We start from the raw sequence: 23,643 nt of genomic DNA on the forward strand, positions 1-23,643 counted from the left end.
GACTCCCGCTATTACGGACTCTCGCTATAATGGACACTAAACGACGCCCCGAGCGTGTCCGCTATAACGAGAGTTGACTGTAACAAGCGTTCTTCACGCCCCCTTCCCTCCGTACCACCCAAAATGGGGTCTCAATATTTCAAAAACCCAAATTGTTGTGAGGAGTTTTTCAAAGAGGCCCAGGGACTAAATAAGAAGTAGTAGTAGTAATACTTTTAAACACTTCTCCCTGGATGGGATGCTGGTCCATTGCTGGGTTACCTTAGCAATAAATTTGCATTAGCTATTTATATACATGGGTAGAGAGAGGCACTAAGTGTCTTGCCCAATAACACAGTGCAGTGATCCTGGCAAGGGCTCAAACGTTACAGCGCGCAGCAGTGTAATACAGTCAAAGCTCTCATAAGCGGACACCCTCGGGACGCGAAAAAAGTGTCCGTAACTGGAGCTGGCCGCTTACGAGAATGGTTCTCGTAAGCGGTCGCTAGAGGTGTAGGGGATAGATGGCCGCTTACGAGAGCTTGCCCAGCTAAAAATAACCGGAGGGACGTGGACGACGACAAAACAAACACAGAAATAGGGTACTGTAAAATCATTGTGACGAACAGCGATGTGAAGTTGATACAAGGTTGTTAAAAGAATTTTCTTTGGGGTGTCCGCTTACAGGAGCTTAAAAACAAAGAAAAAGTCTAAGTCGTAATCTCCGAAAGTGTCCACGGCCGCTTTCCGGAATCTCCGCGTACGAGAATGTAAAAATACAAAGTTTGTATAGGAGTTAAAACAGGGTTTTAAACAAGGCGGCCGTAAGTAGAGCTGTCCGCTGACGAGAGTGTCCGTTGAGAGAGCTTCGACTGTATCATGTTTACTTGTCAGGTGCAAGGTTCAGTTTTGCAGTCAAGATCGTCACCATCTAAAGAGATTGCACTGAGAAAGTCTAATATGATGGAAATAGATGTTCTTGAAGAAGCCTTAGAGACTTTGCAAGGAGATGAAGCAGAAAAACTGAAAAACACCATTCACCAAATTAAGGAGGGAAAGATGGATCGAGAAACAGTATTTAAATTAGTAGATGAGTATGAATCACGTTTAGAAGAAATGAGAAAACAGCTGGAAATTTTATAAGATACATAATTTTGCAGTTGCACATTTGCACCAATGCTACACTGCCATTTATAAAGCTTTAACTGTTTCGTATTTAAATTGTAATCTTATAAGATATCAGCGCAAGTGGCTTTTTATCTTCTATGTGGTCTGAGACTGGAGCAACGCAACCTCGCGTACTCAAAATGTTTTTAAACCAGTAGCCTACCTACAGTCGTACATTTTTTATCTTTAATGTATTGAAATATACAGTATTTTCAAAAATATATTTTTAGCTTTTTAAATTTAGGAAGGCATTTTTAGATTTTTTAGTCTGTAGTACCTGCTTAAAAATAACCTACTGATGAGCAGGACCCCCTACTAAAATATTGTCATCATTGCCGTTGTCGATGTCGTTTATTTTCGCGCTTTTTAGAACCTACGATCGCCTTGTGTGACGGTGTCACGCAACTACGCAAAACGTCACGGTAAGTAAAAAAATCAGTGATAGAAAAAGCCAGGTGAATTTTAATAATAGTGCGAACCCCTACACTGAATAAATTAATCTTTTTTAATGACTCTTTGAAAAGACAATAGTAGTTATTAGCTTGAAACTCGCTTTGAATAAACCATTAACGAAGGCAAGCCTTTTGCGGAACATCTGCCGTGAACAACACTTCTGCTCATAAGGTTCAATTTTGTAATAAGCTTCCCTTGTAAAAAGATGTGAATGTCCCTTGCAAATGAGGAAGCTTTGTTGCCAAAACATTGTTTTCTTATACTGTTTTCTTGGTGCATAAATGGAGAAATTTGTTGCAGAAGCAAAATGTTTCTGTAAGTGAGCACAAATACGAAAATATTTAGGGAAGTGCTGTTTCCGAGCAGCGGAGAACGTTCGCAAATTACTTATCATTGTCATTTAACAAGCATTTGGTACATTGTTCCACCAAATGGAACCACATTATAAAAGTAAAAAAATCAGTGATAGAAAAAGCCAGGTGAATTTTAATAATAGTGTGAACCCCTACACTGAATAAATCAATCTTTTTTAATGACTCTTTGAAAAGACAATAGTAGTTATTAGCTTAAAACCTGCTTTGAATAAACCATTAACGAAGGCAAGCCTTTTGCGGAACATCTGCCGTGAACATCTGCTCATAAGGTTCAATTTTGTAAGAAGCTTCCCTTGTAAAAGGATGTAAATGACTCCTACAAACAAGAAAACGTCATTGCGAAAACATTGTTTTCTTATACTGTTTCCTTGGTGCATAAATGGAGAAATTTGTTGCAGAAGCTAAGCAAAATGTTTCTGAAACCAGTGGGCAACATTTTTTCAATTGAAAAAAAAATCAACAAAACAAAGTTTGTTCCGCACAAACACGAAAATATTTAGGGAAATGATGTTTCTGGACAGCGGAGAAAGTTTGGAAATTACTTGACACTTTTTGTCAAACTGTTCTGAATTTTGAAGAATCCTCTAAAGAAACTCCCGCTTTAACCCCCTCCTTGGGGGAAGGAGAGAGAAAGACCCTGGGAACGAGGTTGGAGAATTTTGTGGGTGATGATTTTCTATATTCTCATTACCTGTCTGTTTCACATTGAGTTGATATTGCAAGGAGAATAAAGTAGTGAAGAAATTATTCAACATGACACGAGCGTGGGACAAAGAAAAAATCTGAGTCCCCGACGGGAATCGAACCCATGGCCTCCCAGACACCGGTTGGGTTCGATTCCCGTCGGGGACTCAGATTTTTTCTTTGTCCCACGCTCGTGTCATGTTGAATAATTTCTTCACTATTTATCACCGAGCTTGAAATTTACCATCTTTATTATTTACTACGAGAATAAAGTAGTTGATCGCTGAACAATTCAGTTTAGGATCTATTCCAACCAGTGACACTTGTATCATGACTCAAAAGACGATTGAGAATATCCACACGGTGGCGAGCTTTGACTGAAGAAGACCTAACCAGCCATCCTGTATAGTGTAGCATTGAACAGATTCCTTAATGGGATAGAGCCCCCCCCCCCGGAAAGCCCCACCCGTAGTCGCTATATGGGGAGTTGCCGCCCAGAGGTCAAAACCCTTACCCTTTTATATACCATTTCCGATAGAAAAGGTTACCCTTTCGTATATCTTCAATAGGAAGATGGTACCCCTTTCACATATCTGCAGAAGGAATAATGCATCTCTCTTTTTTTATTCCAAAAACAATCCTTACACTTTAATATACCTAAAGCCTGAAAAAGGTACCCTTTTTGGGCGGACCCTCTCCGTATAGTCCACTATAGGGAGTAATCCCGGGAGGTAAAGGGCGAAAACAAAAATCGGCGAGAAAGGTTGCCGAACACGTTTTCATCTATTATACACTATAAAGCGCCTGTTCAAGGGCTATATACAATGTCTTAATACGACTGCAAAACAAACCCGATGTTCTTTAAATGCAGTGGTAGATTTTAACAATAATTGATATATCAGTGAGAAAAAGTTTACTCCAACACATATTTTTCTTAATTTATCTCGTGTTACAAAGAAATTAACAACCATTACTGCAAAGCTTTCGAATAACTGTAAGCATCATCGCTCTAAGTTGAAAACTAATCTCTTGCTGATAGCGGAGAGCCATTTATTAAAATTCATTGCCATAATTGCTTCCCCTTATGTATACACAGGTGTGTGTGCGCCCAAAATGATTTAACTGGAAACGTTAAAAAATGATAAACAGAACGCTTTCTTTAATATCCTACAAACTGTTCGTGGAGTTTACATTGAATTTTTTAAATATGCAGTTATCCCTGCATGTGTTTGAGATCGAGTTTATATTTTGTGGAAAGTTGAAAGGCAGGTTTACCTTTTCTTTTTGGTAGTTCGCTGAATAATGACTTTTTGGCAAAGTATAAGTATATAAACCTAATTGCAACAAGAAGCTTGAGAAGCTTGAGAAGCTTAAAATCGGGCGCTTAATAATTAGCTATCTGTTTTGACTTGAAAGGCGGGGTACAGTACAGTAAAAATCACTGCAAAAACAGTCACTTAAACCTATTCAGGCCGGGGGGGGGGGGGCTTTTGAGGCCCTTGCTGACTTTTGACGCTTATAACTTTTTCAAGATTCAACCAAACGCTGCCAAACTTTGCGCGTTTATCGAAAATTTATCTCGCAATAATTTGGTAGGATTAGTTATTGTGCCAGTAACTTGAAATCACCATGGCAACGTCATTTTGACAGCCTTTTAATAAAGGCGGGGTTTTACCTGAAGACCAAGTTTTCCAACGCTTTAGGTGGCTGACGCATTTCAGTATTTTCCAGTCCTTACACTTTAATGTAACAGTATACAACTCCTAATCAGGTACTATTGTCAAGAAAATGATCACAACTTATTGACCAATGATTAGGTATTTGTTTCATACCATTACTGTAATAGAAACTGGTGAAGAATAGTAGTACTGACCCAAAGTATAAGGGCTGGAAAACACTGAAAACCATTTCAGCCGCGTTTCAAGGAATCCAAAAAAGCTTTACTTATCCCATATATATATGTTTTGCAGTATTTTGTTAATTTTTGAACGATTTTGGGGGATGTCTGGGAGGCGATAGTTTTTCTCAAAGGATTAGTAAAATGTAGACAAATAAGAAATATTGAAGATTTAATGTGATTTTAAAATTTGAATTTGAAGTTAAAAATTGGTGGACGGACACCAAACAGTCTCCTGACAACCCGGAGTGCTCTTGCGAGGGGGTCAACTGTTTGAAGGTGTTTCCATTCTTTTTATTCAATCCCTTCTTTAAATCTCTTAAAGTTCCATTCAAATTCAGGTAGAACCCCATCTTAATTTTTGTTCTTGTGAGAAAACAACAGAAGTCAAAGTTGCGTGATATAACCAAGCATGGATTTTAATTCTCCCTCCCTTTCCATCTCCTTAGCCTTTCACCCCCACCTGTCCCTCCCTTTCTATTCTCATTCAATTTAATGTTTGTTTAAATTTCCTAACCAATTAAGTATCGTACTAATCTGTGCCAAGCAATCAGATAATATCAGAAATTTGCCTTAATTTTGATCTCCCATTCCAAGACCTTGGAGTATAAACCGCTAATAAAACAAAACAAACTGATAATAATTCTCTGAGGTTATACACCTTGCAGTATTAACGTACTAACAAACTTGATAACAAGCCCCATGTCGTACTAAGGATTTTTACTGATCAACATAGAAAATGAGTTCACAATGGTTTGTTCCCAAAACGTTTTTTACTGTACATAGGGTCTGTTTATTGACCTGTAACTTGTATACCGTATTGAAAAATTCAGAACGAACCGACTTCTGCCCGCTACCATACAGCCGTTTACTGGCAGTCTTTGAAAATCCTGAATTTCGTCAAAATGAACCAAAATAAAGTTTTAAAATTTCCTTTATCAATATGGTTCTTATCTTTTTATTCAATTCTATAAACTGCTTTTATGCAGTACTGTCCACAAAGATTTCAATTTCCTCAAAGTTTCGGGACAAATGGATACAAAATATTTCGTGCAGAATGTAATTTGATTAAGCGAATGTTTTCACGTCTATAAATACTTCAAGCAGTGAATGAAAAACCGTTTTGTTTTCATCGATGAGAACCACTTTCAAATAGTTATGCATAAAAAATAACAATCAGATCAGAATACCATAATTATTAATGTAAGGTCTGACGCTATTATGTCTCGGCAGAGATACTTCTTTTTTGCAAGTTCAAATGTATGCAAATTTCGTGTGAAATGTAATTCGATTTCATTGTCTTGTTTACAAACTCATTCTCAAGAAAGTTGTATTTTCGTGAATAAAACCAATTGGCCTGTTTTGTTTTCCTGATCATGTTTGTCTGTGATTTTTACCAAACATGTGGTCTTTTTTTCGGAACTTTAAGTTGTACAAAAATTCCTATTTTAAACACAGATGTCACTTCCGGAATTTGTCATCTAAAATTCAATTGGTATTTAATTATAGTTATTCGAAGTTTTCATTTTCAAGTCATCTTTTTATTCGATAGCTTTACTGATCTCGTAAAAAATTCATTCAAGTTCACACCAATACTGTACACTGCCAATGTTTTGCTGATGTCTTGAGAAGTGTCGTACTAACGTCACTAGTCAAATCTAAAATATATCCAAACCAAGTTGTGCAAACATTCTAATCTTTGTGACAGGCGACTTTGACGCCCAACTGTGCGGAAATGAAAATCGACATATTTCTTGCTAAATATATAAAAAATAGTTTTAAAGTGGAGTCCGCCTCAAAAAAATGTACCGCCAGATCACACTGCTATTTGTAGAAACCTGCAAAGCGTCTAGTTTCAAAAGTTTCCCACAAAAACATTGCGTGACATCAATGACGTTACCCCTTTTATTTACAAAAATAGCTTCAACTTGTCAAAGTACTTTACCCCTTAAGCTTTTTCCTCTGTCCTCCCGCCGAAGCAAAGAAGAGAACCAGATTGCAGATTAGCCCAAAAGTCGACCCAGTATTCCTACAACGATTTACTGTCAAAACTGAAATGAAACCGATTGGTCCAGGCTATCCCCGTAATTTTTAGCCGACAGGAGACTATCGTCTAGGACGACCAAAGGGTAAACTATAAATCGGCCACGCCCGATTAACAAAACATGCCGTTATGACGCCGGAAATCCAGCTCACGCATACTATACCCCGTGACTCACGCAAACCTCCGACTTACGTGCTACTACAGTCATTCCTTTCTAAACATTTTTTTTTGACCACCACCGTACCTTTCTACCCAAAAAACTCATGAAACCGCCCGGTTTTAACCTGTTTTAACCTTTCAAAAATTAGAGCGTTCGAAACTAAATAAGATCCGTAATCACAAACAACATACAGCCGTTTACCAGCACTCTTTAAAACTCCTGAAACCCTTCAAAATCAGGCAAAATAAATCTTTGAAATAACCTTTATCAATGTTTCTTATTTTTTATTCAGTTCTATAAAATGCCTTTCATACACTACTGTCAAACAAAAATTTCAATTTCCTCAAAGTTTCAAGACAAAAGAATAACAAATATTTCGTGCACAATGTAATTTGATTAAGCCAATATTATCACGTCTAAAAATACTTCAAGCAATTCAGTGAAAACCCGTTTTTTTTTCGTATCAACGAAAACCACTTTCGAATAATCAATACATGAAAATAACAATAAGATCAAAAGGAAGAAAGGAACCTTTCTAATTATTTGAAGACTTTCAAAGCCGTGATATTATGCATCCAATCCGCGATAAAATTTAATTACAACAAAATCCAAGTTCTCATTTTGAAGTCCATTTTTTTTAGTTGATACCTTTATCCAACTTGTGAAAAATTCCATTCAAGTTCCTATTAATACTGTACATTCCCAATGTTTTGCTCAGGTCTTCAGAAGCGTCTTACTAACCAAATCTAAAATAATTCCAAAACATGCTGTACAAACATTCTACTCTTTGTGACAAACGACTTGACGACCAATTGTTCAGAAATGAAAATCGACACAGTTCTTGCTAAATAAAAAAAAAGTTTTACGGCGGAGTCAGGCTCAAAAAATATACCGCAAGATCACACCCCCATTCATAGTCAGAAACCAGCAAACCATCTAGTTTGCTAAAAAAAAACACTGCGTGACATCAATGACGTTACCTTTTTCATTTACAAAAATAACTTTAACTTGTCAAAGTAAGTGCAATTTCACAATGGTGAATATCATGTACAGTATGGGGCCCAGTTCTCGGCCGGGTCCAGTTCTCGGCCACTTTGTGTTTAACGCGTTTTTTCACACTCCAGTTGAATTAAAAGAAAAAGGTATTTCCTTCAAACGATAGACTGATTCATGTGCTTTAAGTATCTTGAGTTTGATCGTTCAATTCGATATAGAAAGCTCACACGTCGAGTTTACGCGGAGGTAGGTGAATTTGCATTCCCGAAAAATTTGTTTGTTTACGGCTCCTTAAAATTCATGGATGTAGTTAAATTCGTATTTTATCCAAAAGCCCCCACCATACGAGCTAATTTTTGGCATGTGAAACGTAGAATAATTCAGCTTTCTGCTTTAGTTAACTTTTCGTTGAACCGTTGTATTTTTTGGTCTTAATTTACTTCGAAAGTTTTTCTTGCGACGTTTGCGTATTTGCCAGTTCTCGGCCACCCTGCTCGCTATCACAGCTTAGCGCTTGGTTTTTAATATAATTTCATCTGCTGCTGCCAGAATGAAAGAAATAAATGTTTTAAAAATAAAGTTCAATCTTATCTCTAAGTTTTGAGCTAACTCTTGTCTTGTCTATTATTTCTACAACTCCTAAATCTTTCAAGACCTTTTCACTGCAAAATAAACCATCTAAATGCACGGGTCACACAATGCGTTGCTAGAACCTGCACATAGGCAACTAGGCGCGTTAAAATCCTTCTTTTCTAAAGTAAAACAAAGCCTCATAAAAATAATTTGGGATCGATATAACATAAATAGGTTTACAGAGTGATTTTATGACTGTGAAAATTAATTGAGCATTTTTTTTACAGATAATTACGCACAAGCTTTTTAGTGGCCGAGAACTGGGCCAAGGTGGCCGAGAACTGGGCCCACAAATGGAGCTTTTATTTTTATTATTGCTCGGGCAAATTAATTTTTGACCGGTCGATAGCTTTACACCAAAAAGCTGAATAATGTAGCTAGCTCTGGGAGAAATTTCAAGTTCCTGCGGTTCTTCTGAGGTAAGAAATACAAGTTTACGTCAAAAGTGGCCGAGAACTGGGCCCCATACTGTACTTTTCCCCGTAAGCTTTTTTCTCTGTCCTTCCGCCGAAGCAAAAAAACACAACCTGATTACACATTAACCCAAAAGTCGACCAAGTGTGCCTGCAACGATTTCCTGTCAAAACTAAAATGAAAACCATTGCGGTATGCGTCACCCATAGCGGTTTTGTAGCAACCCCAAGCTATCCCCGTCTTTTTGGCCGCGCCAGGAGACTATGCTCTAGGACGACCAAAGGGTAAACTATAAATCGGCCACGCCCGATTAATAAGGTTGTCATAGAAAAAAGGAAAAAGTCAGATAGGTATTAATTAAGCACATACATGAAATTTATTCGTACAAAAAGCCTTTAAATACAAATATGAATAAGCAATTTATCTTGTTACAGCATAAAAAAGTGGACTCAAAGTGTGCAGATAGAAACCCAAAAAACTCGTGAGTTTTCTGTAAATACTACCAGTTATAAAAATACGCTAATTAATTCCTATTAACCTTTTTCCTTTTTCTTTTTTCTATGGCAACGTTATTGCAATTAGGTGTATTTGAAGGAGCTAGAGTTTGCCATTGACGTCTTCGTCGTCTTTTAGTCAGTTTTAAAATACTTCACATCCAAGCCAATAGCTGTACGTGTCAAACGTTTACGTTTGAAAAACAGTTAGTCTTGTCTTTGTGCCTTAAAATTGCCACTTGATCGGCAGTTCATACTTGTTATAATTAAAACTAAAACAAATAAAAATCTAATCGTCGTTTAATTGCAAATTAAGTACGCTAAAGGTCCATTTGCTGTTTAGTGCTGGGACGTGACGGATTGTCGAACACACTGAAGTGAAAAAATGGCTTGGACTTCAACTAACTCCTGGTCCAGGTCAACCTCCCCGACAAACTCTCCTTATCTAACCGAGGTGCCAACCATCCCGGACTATGCAATACCATTGGTGCCGCCAACAAGAAAACCGGACACTTTACTCCCCAAAATCAGCCTGGCTATTCGAGTTGTTCTCTTTGTTATCTGCTTAATGGAAAACAGCATCGCTATTTTTATTCTGTACAAGAGCATCAGGAAAGGAAGAAAAACGTTTGCTCGATGCACACTGATCAGTGTGGCGTGTGCAGATATTTTAAGCGCCCTTCTTTACTACCCGGCACAGTTTGTCTGGTTTTCTCATGGTGAATACGTTTGGCTCGTTAAAGGTCAGGCTGGAAATGTACTGTGCAAAATTTATGCCTTCCTCGCTCAAATTCCTGGCGAGGTTATTGTTCTTTGCTTGGTTGCTCTGGCGTGCGACGTGACCAGAAATTTGTCCACCAAAGGCCGAGGGGAACACACACAAAGATTCAGCGTCATTTTAATGGTTTTCGTTTGGATCATCGCTGCAGGCCTCTCGTTCATGTACATTTTTATATAATAATGAACAAGGTTGAAAACAAAAAGTGCGTCACTGATCCGGCTCAACAGATGACGAAGTTCATGATGGATTTAATTCACTCCTTTATGTTCGTGGCACCTGCTGACTTGATTCTGATGATTCTAAATCTTGTCATCTTTTGCCGAGTTAAGAGGAGAAAAAAGGAAATAGCTCGTCGCAAACGAGAGACGACGAGGGCTGGAAAAATGAAAGTTCGACGCCAAAAGAAGCGGATCAGAGACGTGAGAAACGACAAAGTTGTGCAGTTCACAGACGAAGCTCGGGAGATGCTGTCAAGCAAAAGCTCTGAGCCTGGTGGAGAAGTTTTCGCTGCCGAAAGCAGCAACACTGAAACCTTTATTGAGATGTCCACTGAATCTAACAAAGGCAGCGATACTAGTGACGTCGCTGTTGGCGAAGAAGATGCTTCAAGCAGTACCGATCAGTCTGTAGTAGAGGTAAAGTCTCGAAATGACACAAGAAGAGGCGAAGATCGAGAGTGCAACATCGTTTCTTTTCGTCATCATATCAATAATCTTGCTGATTTTGCTGTACATTTGTGAAGGTCCTGAAGGTCGTCGGTGCAGCGAGTATGTGTTTTTTGCCATTCAGATCGCGGTGGACATCTATGCAGCTATCAAACCTGGTATTTACCCTATTACTGATAAGGAATTCAGAGAGAGATACAAACAGTTTCTCTCTTCGCCTGCTGCTGTTTTAGGCAGATACGATGCCACACAGTGCCGCAACAAGTGGGAACTACAAGCAGTCTTTCTGGCCAAGAAGGCGGTGTGTGAACACAGAGTAGCGGACTCATCCTGGAGTGCACTCCTAAGTACACTGTCCAGTTAAACTCTCGCCCAAGAAATGAACTCTAAAAACAGCTAAGGTTCTTGTAGCAAATCGCTCCCCGGGATTAGAAACTGATTTTCGCCCTGGAACGAATCAAAAGTCACAGCTAACCATAATCAAAACTTCACTTGCCTACCAATTGTGTATGCAAGGGGCCTAAAAGATGTTTACGACTATAAATATAATTTAAATGCAGCGGTAGGTGAACACACATTATCACAATTGAAAGTCATTTTTACCATTAATTGCCATGTTGCTTTCCTTCATGTACACAGGTGTGTGCGCCTAAAATGATTAAAGTGAAAACGTTTAAAAAAGATAAACAAAATGCTTTTTTGATGTCTTCAAACTGTAAGAGTTTACATTAAAATTGAACAATTCATGCATATGTTTTCTCAGTTGGCAATCTTCCTTGCGTTAATTATAACACAGAGTATGTGTTTTCACAGAGTATGTGTTTGTGGAAAACTGAAAGGCGGGTTTCGCTTAATTATGATAGTTTGCTGAATAATGCTTTTTGGCTTCCCAGGAAATGAGCTGCCTGGTAATGCCATTTACTTCTCTGATATGTAACATGAAACCTGATTGCTTGGTCATTTTCGAGGCGTCCTCTTTACCTAAGAGATGAGTCACCGTTTATTAATGGGCACGACAGTTGCTATTATTAATTAACCACGCACGCAGTTTTTGCTCTACTCGTGGTTCCGTCTTGTCAATTGTTATTCCCAATCGTTCAACTCGTCGGCCCAGACTCGTACCCAGCCGCTTCTCTCGATTTTTAACGACTGGGTACGAGTCTGGCTTCGGCCGTGCTTTGAATCACGCATTCAGTTGTTTATTCGTCAAGCTCTTGCAAGCGCTATTGAATCATTGACCTATCATTGGCCAAAATTTATAAATAAACACTGTTATTCATAGAATGTGTTGACGTTACAACTTTCCGATCTTTGCGATTATTATTAATATTATTATTATTCTCTTGACCTGTTAAAATCGACGACAGTTTTTGATTGCGAGTCAAAAATTGAACAATTGTGGTGCTACGAAATCGCGTAACGTTTTTGGGAGTAAATAATACTACTTAATTAACCGGGTGGGGGTCTGGTGCCCCCCGGTTCATAATCTACCTTCGGGGTTTTTTTGTCGTCGTTTTTTTTTTGTCGATAGGGCATTGAAGGTCACGCATGTTGATTGGCTTAAAACAGGTCATCTTTCATCACCCACTTGAAATTGCTTCGATGGGGGGAGGGGAATGGGACGGAGGAAGTGTTTTAAATCACTTGCCACTTGAGGGATTAAAATTACGTGCGTTATACGCGTTTTCCTTGTGTTTAACTCAACAAGGAATCCTTGCTTGGAACGCAGAGCAACATAGAACTGCTGGGCAGTTAGAAATGACCAGTACGAGATATAAATGAAAGAGACACGTTATATGTTATGGGTTTTAGTAGTAGAAAGAAAAAAAAAAACTCTAATATCTCTTTCTTCAAAGTCTTCATAGCGATCAAAGCGCCTTTGACCTTTAATTCTGACAGCAAAGTATCGTATATCGGCTGTCACGCTTCAACATAACGCACTTCTCGTTTTGTAAGTAGGGCATTGAAGGTCACGCGTGTTGATCATCTTTCATCACCATCTTGAAATTGCCTGGATGAAGAAAGGGGAATGGGACGGCACTAATTTCGCTACACGCCACTAATTTCGTCATGGGCTCCTGATATGTGCTTTAATACCCATACTTGCCACTTGATAGATTAAAATCACGTGCGTTATAAGCATTTTGCATGTGTTTAACACAACAAGGAATCATCGCTTGGACCACAAAGCAGAATAGAGCCGGTTAGAAATGAGCAGTATGAGGTATAAATGAAAGAGACATATATTTTATGAGTTTTAGTAGAAGAAAGAAGACATCTCAGACATCTCTACATTCAAAAGCGATCAAAGCAGGAGACCTAATATCGTATATATTGGATGTCACGCTTCAACATAACGCACTTCTTCGACAAAAGGAATTACAAACTCTACTGGGTCTGTCTATAAAACCTTAGGCTTTCTTGTTAGACAAAGATTTTTTTGCATGTGTTTAACACAACAAGGAATCCTCGCTTGGACCACAAAGCAGAATAGAGCCGGTTAGAAATGAGCAGTATGAGGTATAAATGAAAGAGACATATATTTTATGAGTTTTAGTAGAAGAAAGAAGACATCTCAGACATCTCTACATTCAAAAGCGATCAAAGCAGGAGACCTAATATCGTATATATTGGATGTCACGCTTCAACATAACGCCCTTCTTCGATAAAAGGAATTACAAACGCTACTGGGTCTGTCTATAAAACCTTAGGCTTTCTTGTTAGACAAAGATGTGGTTAAACATTAACCACTCGGTTTCAAGCTATTAAGTAGCTTCTTGTTATGAATTTTTATAAGCAGAAATACGGTAAAAAATTTTGAAGCGCGATAAAAACTTCTAAGAAGTTCTTGTTGCAGAATAAATTGAGTGTTGAGGGCCGGTTCCACGCTACGCACTTGCGGGATATCAGGGTTTTCGAATGAAATTGTAGGATGAAATGTGGTTAACAACAAGACGAAAATATTTCACATTATCACCCCAAATTCCGATTTTACCACAACAAAAAAACACATGACCCGTTCGTTTGCTTCAAATTGGTCCATTATAGTAAACAGGTTAAGCTAAACCAAGTAAAGTGTTTAAACAAGCTAAGTTTGTTTGAAAGTGCGATTTTCCGAAAATTTAAAAAAAATTGTAAAATAAATAAATGTTCAGTAAAAGAACAAGCTGACTTGAAATTGAACGACCATTTGTATAATTGCCAGAGAGAACAAAGTTACTAGCATAAAGAATTTTTGTTGACTATGTTTTTTTTCTTTGGGATGGAAGGGGGTACCCGGTACTTAAATTTAACGAGTATTAAATTTGACCGAGACAAATTTTAGCGAGTACTCATTTTAGCGATTTTCGTCCAACTCGCTACAATCGTTAAAATTTAGTAGCCGCCAACAATAGAAACCGGCTTAAGGTATACTTCAGGTCCATTAAGGTTGTTTATGTAGAAGCAAATTTTGGGATTATTTAAAAAATAGATTTCTTAGTAGTACCTGCTCGTGTTTTAATTATATCTACTCATCTGCGGAAAACATGGATTTCATGAAGTGTGAACTCGCGTTACAACTAGGTGAGAACTCACGTCACAGATTACTTTAAAGTAACCTTTCAAGGAGTCAAGAATTTTACGCACAATTTTACAAGTGCTCGCATGCTCGGTTTTTAGTGGAGGTAGGTTTTTGAAAAGTGCTCGTTGCTCGCAAGGCTAATTTTTGTCAATGCTCGTGCTCGCAAAGAAAAACGCTGTGCTCGCATGCTCGCAAATGCTCGCAAAGACCATTTGATACCCCTCTTTCAGTTTTATTTACTTTTGCGTAGCCGCTAAACGGTCACTCATATTTAACTTATCAAAAGGAATCCTTGTTTCAACCTTATTGTATCTTTACCTTTTAAATAATTTCGGTTAACCGCTGTTGTAAACTTTAAAATTTAGGCAACACGTACACTTTAGAAAAGATATTTATCTAGCTTAAAATCTGCTTTCTATTGTAGCTTATTGTGAAACTTATTGCTTTCCGCAAGAGATGTTTTCAGCTGCGAAAATGCAAGATAACTAATTTTGCCGAAACGAACTATTTGATTAAGTTGTGGAAACTTTCCCTCTTTTACAGCTCAACCTCGCATATTAATAAGTTTTACAGATCTCATTAAAACCAAATTTCGCTTGCAAGAATTGACACCTCTCAAAAAACACCTCTCAAAAAACACTTCTCAAGTCCGTTAATGATTTCAAAGTGTCCGTTGTCCGTCTTAAGAGGTGTCCGTCTTATAGGGAGTTTAGTTACAGTAAAATGACTGAAAAACGGCAGGAACCATCAACAGGTGCCCGTCTTATGGAGGTGTCCGTCTTATAGGGGTCTCCGTTAAGAGAGAGAGAGTTGTCTGTATGCATTTTAGCGCGCGCAAATTCACCACTTCGGCTTTAGATTTCACGTGTAGTGTCACGCAGTGTCACGTGACTTTTTTGTTAAACAAAGACCGAAAGTTCGGACAACTGTCGAACATATTTGTATAGTGGGTAGTATACAAACAGAATGTCCACGACTAAAAGATGTGCTTATTGTGCTTGCAAAAACGATTCCCGATATCATGAATCCTGGGTAATAAACCTAAACGGCGATTAAGTCAAGTTCTTCCATTTTCTGGCGCAACTAGACAGAACGAGAGAAGGTAAAAAGAATGTCATGGGCATGTCATGGCGATTTGGTACTCGTTCGTGTGTACAAAGTATAGTTAGTTTATAGTCTACATTTTGTCGGTGGAAATGGTCCAAGCCCGAAAGGGGTACCTTTTTCAGGCTTCAGGGATATAAAAGGATAGGGATTTCACGAGTTTAAGTATATGAAAGGGTATAGAAATCTGTCATTTGGCTATTTAAAAGGGCCTTTAATTAAAATATTTCGAACAGACGCAATTTACGGCTGTATTATTTTAATTTATTAAGCGTTACATAAACATGACAAGAAAACGTCCTATTTTAAGTCCACGCCATGTCTCTTAGGTATATGAAAGGGGTCCCTTTTTTTCAGTTAAAGGTATACGAAAGGGGTACAATTTCTGTCAAAAATGGTATATAAAAGGGTAAGGGGTTAGAACTTGGGGCGGAGCCTCCCCGTATAAAACTTTTTTAAGTATCCCCCCCCCCCCGGGGAGAGAGACTGTTTCAATATTGTTAGTTACTGTTTAATTTTTGCAACCAGATTTGAAAACCATTTTGCATTGTCAGTGCACGTGCGCTTTAAAAACCTTTCGGCCTTTCCTTCTGCACTATTTGTAAAAACGCTTCCTTCAAGGTAATTCGTGATTTTTTTCTGTAGCGTTTTCTTTCTAGTGAGCCATTTTCACCCCCCTCCCATTCACTCCATTTTTGGGGCAGCCCCCCCCCCCTTTTGTGCCAATTGTTTGGGGTGACCCCAAATCCCACCACCCTCCCAATGCTCATAAAAAAGAACGGTCCCTTAGTATTTCGTCTTCGAGAATTGATTAATAAATGACGTACTAGAGGAAAAACCTGATACAGTCAACTCTCGTTATAGCGGACACGCTCGGGGCGTCGTTTAGTGTCCGTTATAGCGAGAGTTCGTAATCATCACAGGCTGACAGAGTCGACTTTAAGACATCATACTAGATCGACTGAATAATCGTTTTATAAAAAGGCAACCATTGGATGAGAAGTAGTCATTACATTACCAACAGATCCATTATCTTTCAAGGAAGCTTTTATTTTCACCATCTATTTCGGGTCACTGTTCCATTTATAGTATATGAGCTGATAGCCTTCATAGATGATGTGTCAAATTTTATGACGATTATGATAATATTTCTAAAAGCAATCTAAAGCGCACGCTTTCGTCTAACCTACGCTGCATATATTAAGTCAAATGAACATCTTTTGTGCATTTACTGTAAGCAGCATCAATTGCGCTAATTGAAATGATTACTGTGCATTCAATATACAGCCTAGGTAACTAAGAAATCCATTAATGGAGTGGTAAAGCAGGCTTCATTGACGAGATCAGCGTGAAAAAAACAAGTTAATTTTTCCTGTTCTTGTTAATTGACGGGCCGAACCTCAATTCGCAGCACTCACTCTTCAAGAAAATAGCGCGCCTTGTCCTTGAGATATTCAAGAAGGTATACTACGATAATGAGGAGTTAATGTGCGATATATGAACTCGTAACAGCTTGTAAAGGCATATGAATTTCCTCTTTTGACACCTTTTACCGCACTCGACTTTAGCCTGACTACAGAAGTCCAGAAAGTATTCTCGACTCGCACTGCCGGTATACCAGGGAAGGTCAGTATGAATTCCAGTCTCACCCAAGACTTCAAATCCCGTATCTTCGTCATCAACGGGGCCATACTGCTCTTATTCGCAGTGCTGATATCGATTTCTAATGGTTTACTCCTGTTCGTGATATACAAAGATCCGTTAAAAACATTTCGCAACGCGACCGCCGTCCTCGTCATTTCGTTGGGCGTTGCTGACTTTCTAACAGGCTGTGTTACCGCTGTAGATGTAGGAATATCACACATCCTGGAAGGACTCGCCATTCAGAAAGTCATGCTTCAGGCTAAAATCATTTCGCAGGTAACCGTGCGCGCAAGTGTTTACATCTTGATCATGTTCGCAGTGGAGCGCTTCGTAGCAGTAGCCTTCCCGTTCGTTTATCGTGCCTCTGTCACCATCCGAAAGACCGTCTTCGGCTGCGCGTTGTGTTGGGTGTTAGCCATCGTTACGAGTTGTCTGGAGTTAGCAGTCCAGCAAGATTTGTACGATGTTGTCTTTTTCTACACCACGTTTGTCCTTCCTCTTGTTACGATGTGTTTCACTTATTGTGCGACCTATTGCTTGATGAAGAGAAAGGCTGAAAGGCTTCATCGACACGGCAGCTTACAACGCGGAGAAAGTGGACGGTACAAATATCGAGAGCGTGGCTCAGTGAGAAAGGAGAAAATGTCCAAACAATCGGCCGAACTGCAAAAGCAACTGATGAAAACCGCCTCTCTGATAATCCTTGTTTTCGTCCTGTCTCTTGTTCCATTTTGGTCGTTTACTGCCATACGTCGGTATTGCAAGGAGTGCTCTGAGCAAAGATGGTTTATTGCAGGCTACCGATTTTCTATTCCGATTCTGTATAGTAATTCTGCACTTAACCCGTTGTTATATGCCTGGAGGATGCGGCCGTATCGTCGAAGCTTTCAAGCTTTGTTTGGGAGGAAAAGAAATCGTGGTAGGAGAGAAAGCAGAGAGAGCGCGGAGCCAAGAGAGAGCTTTGTGATCGTCAATAATTTTATTGATGAGACAAAATTGTAAGTTAAAGTCGTCGAACGAATTGTAGGCTGTCGTGCGAAAGACTTCCCCAGAATTCATAACACTAGCGTTTTAAACTTAACTGACAGGTGCGCCAAAGTACGTTATTAAAACACGTTTCTTAAGTAAAATTGTAAGTGCTTGGGACATGACGTGTAAATGGGCCATTAGAAATTGAGCTGAAACCAAGCAACCCTGAGAAGCAGGAAATTTGAAAAACTAATTCATTTTGTTTAAAAGGCACACACCGATAAAAAAAACTTTAATTGAAATGTTAATGTATTAGGTTTTTTTCTCGCTATACGTCAAAAAGCGATGTTTATATTTTCTGTAACTTTGTCATTTAGGAATGAGGGACAATATTAAAATGAGATTTGTTCTTTTTACTGTAATTTCAGATGCATCGCTAGTAGTACAAATACACGGCTGGGTTTACGGACAAAAGTTGATTTCTAAATTGGCGAAATGAGTACACACAAGACATTGCGACACAATCATAATCAGGCGCGTAGCTGAAGTTTTTGTAAGGGTGTTCGTATTGACAGGAATATTTATTAAGGGGGGTTATTTAATACGAGCGCCGAAGGCGCGAGCCTCTAGGGGGATCTGGGGGCATGTCCCCCCAGAATATTTTGAATCTAGAGGCCCGGAAATGCTATTTTCAGCATTGTGTACGTCAATATTTCAAACTCGATGGAGTGTAAAATAACAGGTATTTTTAGTCATAACAACAATATTTCCGGCGTTTTGTTAACTTGATACATTCATACATACATACCGGCTTAGTACACTAAACGTTTTACAAAGGCTTGATGTGTGCTGCAAAGGTTAAGCCCCCACCCCGGCTCCACCTTCAATGTACTAAAAGCGGCGTCAAATCGTCAATATGCACTAAATACACCATAGTTAGTACTAACTATGAATGCACGTATCACCTGGGTCCCCCGAAATTGTAATCCCCGCATTTTGTTTATTGATACTCCATTTATCAAATCCCGGACGCCTGTTAAGGAAATACTTTTTCAGCAATGGGATTATTTTGACTACATATAATACTAGGGCACTAAGATCCATTCTCCTAACAATTTAATACTTTCCCGATACTTTTAGCGTTTTCGTGCAGGGTAATTTAAAAGCTGCAACTCTCAAAGTTTGTTTTACATTCCCCCCCTATTTGCTAAAAGCTGAAAATCAACAGTTTGTGTTTTCGGTCCTCCATTATTGACCTCCAAAGGGGGTTCGTTCGAACCCCTCGAACCCCCCCTCCTACGCGCCTGATAATAGCAGCAAGCTTTTTGTCTCTAGTTTGTCTCTAACTTATCTCTCGAGGTTAAATTCGACATGTTGATAGCCAAGCTTAGATGCATGCCAAGCTTTAAAGGGACTATGTCACGGATTTTAACAGATTTTTGAACAGCCAAAATTTATGTTTTTGTCGTAGGAAACTTAAAAATAATGGTCAATTTGTATAAACAATTGCTATTTTAGAGCACTAAATCTGTTAAAAAGCACGTTTGGCCTGTGGATAACTCGGATGGATATTTTATAGCCGAAGTTTGATTGCTATCCCCAAATAAAGGTTATATCTTCAGTTAAGTGTTCAAAGAATTTTTTTCATGGGTAAAGTTGCCTGCCACTTATTTCAGAACAGTTTAGACCAAAAATAGGCGAACTCTCTGACATAGTCCCTATAAATTTGAGTGCCGTGATAATAACCGTAGACGTGATGTGTAAGTCATCGATTGGCTGTGGAATTGATTGATATTTCTTATAAAGCGGCTACTCTTTTATACTCTTTTACACAACTCATTGGAGGCCACTTACTTTGGGTGTGGTTTTTGATAACAGAAAAAGGACGTTCCTTTCATGTTAATCCAAATGAGGTACTGATGCGACTTAAAGTGCCATCTCCAGGCAAAACCATTACGGAGGCGCGCCGGTCACTTGGAAACGTTTCATTTGAGTTTAACAGGAAAGGCGCTTTGATGCAAATAACACGAACCAGTTTGAACACTTAGTTTTTTAAGTTTTTATGTGAGGCATTTTCCCTTAACTTTTTAATCGAAAATTTTTTTGGGACCTAAAAATACCCTAACACGACTTAGAGTCCAATGCCTTACCGCTAAGCGCCAGAGAACTGTTCACTACACAATGCAAGCCAAAGTAACATTTGTATAAGGTTACTACAGACAGAAACAACTCCAAAATTACCAAGGACTAACCCTACAAGCTTACTGAAGTGCTTTTCGAATCCTCTGCCTAAAGCTATTCTCTACCTTACCCCATATCTAAACCTCCCCTGCTTAATTTAGGTCATTATGACTCCTTTATAGAACTTCTCAAAGTGTCCAACCGGTAACGGTCGTTGACGATTAACGTTTTCCACTCTTACAAAACTATTCTGGAAGTTTTTTCTTTTTTCTTTTTTGTGCGGGCGCGGATATGTAGACAAACCGAAAGAAACAAAAATGCAAACTCTCAATGTAACGTTTACAGAATTGGCTGGCAATATGGCCATAATTTAAGGACCTTTAAGTGTTGCTTAATTTCCTGAAACGAGGCGATCTTGGCGGTAATTCTATTTAATGCCCTCGTTCAATAAGTGCCCCTTTGTAATAAGTGCGCCGGCTCCTTTGAATGTGTTTTTGCTAATAAGCGACCCTATTCTAACACCGCCCCTGTGCCAATAAGTATAAGTGCTCCAAACGCCTCCAATTGCGTAGGCGCCCCTATTCTTTCCTGTTTCAATTTACTGCGCCACCAGAGTACATTAAAATCACCCATGGTTTATCTCCCATCAAACTGACTCAAATCATTCCCCGGCCTGATCAATCGCTTATAATCGATCATCGGAAATCCAATCGCTCAATTGATACCAGTCGATAACAATTAGTTAATTGCTATCGATTGGCATCGGCCAATCGATGACCAATCGTAATCACAAGCTTGAGTCCTCAATCGTTCCTGCATACAAAATAACTGTTCTTCGAAGTGTCTCGACTGTTATTTTCATGTGAGGACAAAATTCCTTCAAATAAAAGATCTCATTAATTTTACACATTTTTACACATTTAGATGAATATCAAAACAATAAGCGCTCCGTCCCAAGTAGGCGCACTGTCTCCAATCAATGAGCGCCTTCCCTTGAACACCTTGAGCTCCCAAAATAAAAATAGCGGCCCAGGGGCCCGTTTCTCGAAGATCCCGAAACGTTTTCGCACCCGAAAAGCCATTACAAAATCCTGAACCTTAGGATTATAGAGCTGTTTTATTCCATGATATTTTTAATATAAACGGATGTTCTCTTTATACAAAGTTTCAGGCCTATAGACTTCTCTGTTTCTAAGATACAGGTGACTAAAAATGGCTTTACGGGCCCGTTAAGTTTCCGGGGCTTTCGAAAAACGGGCCCCTGGCGAATCATAACGGTATTTCACAATCAACTTGAAGAATGAAGGATTTTGCGAATTATGGTAATACTAAAAACAATTTAGTTTTTATTTATGGGTAATTTTTCAAAAATGTAGTTATTATTTAACAAAGCACTAAGCTGAAACCTGTGGCCCTCCTGAAGTATATAGTATTGAAAGTAAGTCAAGATGTCAAATATTAAAACAAAAAAAGTTCTCAAGAGATTTGTTTGTTTTTCGTCTATTGTACCTTTATTTACATGTATACATTCTTACAATATACTGTCAGTCTTAACTCAAGTTATGATGCAATCAACATTTCTTTTGGTGGTTAATTTTGTCTTTTAAAAATATATATCAAAAAACCTAATTGTTTAAAATTTATTCAGCCTTACAAAAAGTTACAATGTTATGGTAGTTTTTGTTCAAAATGAAAAATAAGGTCGTCGTCCTTTACTATAAGAAACACTAAATACTTTGCTTTGTCTGGTTTACTTTTGAATAAAAACCGAGTCAATGTTCTCTTCCTCGTCCTCTCTTATAGACGTTGGAAATCTCAAATATCTACATTTCTTCATCTCTTCCACATGCTTGGAAAACTTCTGTTCCTCCGAATTGTCATCGTTGCTTTCCACGCCGACTAATTTCCTTACTCTGGCCCACTTTGAACCCAGGCTAGGACAACTACCTCTCCGCATCAGCCTCGAACTTTTCGGGACGGCTTCTTCCACAGTCAAGGGCGATAAATGCATCGGCTGTAAACTTCCTCGTCGGGTCGATCTGGCTATTGGCGGAGACGCAATAACCATCGCGGAATAACCGTTGGATAACTTGCTCGTCACATCTAGCGCATCCAGTCTCGGTTTGGCTTGTCTTGAGTACTTCAGCTTGTCGAATAATATTTCTTTTGGTGTTTTTATCGACTTGACGTCTTCTAACTCAATCTTTCTCGACCCTTTATTCTTGTGAGTTGTTATGTTCGGTAGTTTTAGAGGCGACGGCGATGACGAAGTTTTGTTGTCATTGTTTACTCCGGATTTCAAATCCTTAGCTACAGTGTATTGGTCCAATGCCGAATCGGAGAATGAACTCTTTAAGGTATCATCACCAACATTTCTCTTATCTTCTTCAGCGTATGCTTCAATCGAGGGGCTGGAAGGAAGGGAACCTCGGCGGGACTCTCGTTTTCGCTGGGAGGCGACAAGCATTGATTGTTGTACCGATAACTCCCGAAGTTTCTTCTCGAATTCCTTTTTGTACTTGTCTACCGAACAATTAAGCTTCTTAGACTCTTGATAGTTCATCATTCCAGTATTTTTTAAAGATTGCGTGAGCTCTTTTCGACCGGCCATATGTTTTCTTCCACTCATTTTGGGCTTGTGTTCTTACAGTGTTCCACTGAGCAATTCGTGATGTTTAGTTCTCCTTTACATCGTGATTTAAACTTACAAAATCTCTTTTGTTCTATTTATTCATTTGCACTCTAGTTTCTGATTGCACAAGCGTCGTTTCAAGTGTTAATTGTTGTATCATGTCCAACAAAGGATTAAGTTTATTTACTTTTCGACACATACTTGAGAACTTACTAATCATCGTGCCACTAAATGACCTCTTATTAGAGCGATTCGCTTTCCAAAGCAAACACGTAAGTAATTCCTTGATCAATTTCAATAAAAGTATGTCGCATCACTTTCTTTAACTGAAAATCTGTTAAAAAAGGGGCAAAACATGGCGTAGGGTGGCTCGGCACATAATTAGCCCAAGCAAGAGGATTAACGTTTTTGCATCTAAATATGCAGTTTACATATGCATGGAAGTGCAATAGAACTTTACTTTAATAAGCTTTGATTAATAACAGAATGAGTAGAGTAAACTTCTCAAAAACTAATTAAATTTTTAAACAATCAAGTGCTTTTTATCGTCGCAAAAATGTAATCGGCACCTCTTGACTAATTTATCTTTACTAAACTGCTCCATGGACCTAACATTGCGGTGCTTTTAAGTGGATATTAGCGGATAAGGGAAATATTACTCCTTATTAACGGGCAGTAACGTTCCTAAAAATAACTCCAGGGATCAAGCACGTGTTTACTCTCGTACTGTTTGAAGAAGAAAGCGTGAAATAGTGAATGAAGGGTCGGTATGACTGTTTGAAGTGGGTCTGTATTGGTTGTCACTTAAGA

General features: G+C 38.7%; 2 protein-coding genes across 2 annotated transcripts; one reads left to right on the top strand and one right to left on the bottom strand.

Annotated features, from left to right (window-relative positions):
• Positions 1-17,016: 17,016 nt before the first annotated feature.
• Positions 17,017-18,053, top strand: LOC144628210 (adenosine receptor A1-like). The gene has a single exon (XM_078486277.1). The coding sequence runs from the start codon at positions 17,040-17,042 to the stop codon at positions 18,051-18,053; it is 1,014 nt and encodes a 337-aa protein (XP_078342403.1). The 5' UTR covers positions 17,017-17,039.
• Positions 18,054-21,696: 3,643 nt separating this feature from the next.
• LOC144628274 (uncharacterized) lies at positions 21,697-22,946 on the bottom strand. The gene has a single exon (XM_078486349.1). The coding sequence runs from the start codon at positions 22,828-22,830 to the stop codon at positions 21,952-21,954; it is 879 nt and encodes a 292-aa protein (XP_078342475.1). The 5' UTR covers positions 22,831-22,946; the 3' UTR covers positions 21,697-21,951.
• Between the last annotated feature and the right edge of the window lie 697 nt (positions 22,947-23,643).

The sequence above is a fragment of the Oculina patagonica genome, chromosome 1 (genome assembly GCF_052425735.1).
Source record: "Oculina patagonica isolate OP01 chromosome 1, crgOcupat, whole genome shotgun sequence".
Taxonomy (NCBI): Eukaryota; Metazoa; Cnidaria; class Anthozoa; order Scleractinia; family Oculinidae; genus Oculina; species Oculina patagonica.

What these genes read in the sequence shown, in the direction of transcription:
- LOC144628274 (XM_078486349.1), bottom strand. Translation starts at nt 22,830, where the DNA reads ATGAGTGGAAGAAAACATATGGCCGGTCGAAAAGAGCTCACGCAATCT.
- LOC144628210 (XM_078486277.1), top strand. Translation starts at nt 17,040, where the DNA reads ATGAATTCCAGTCTCACCCAAGACTTCAAATCCCGTATCTTCGTCATC.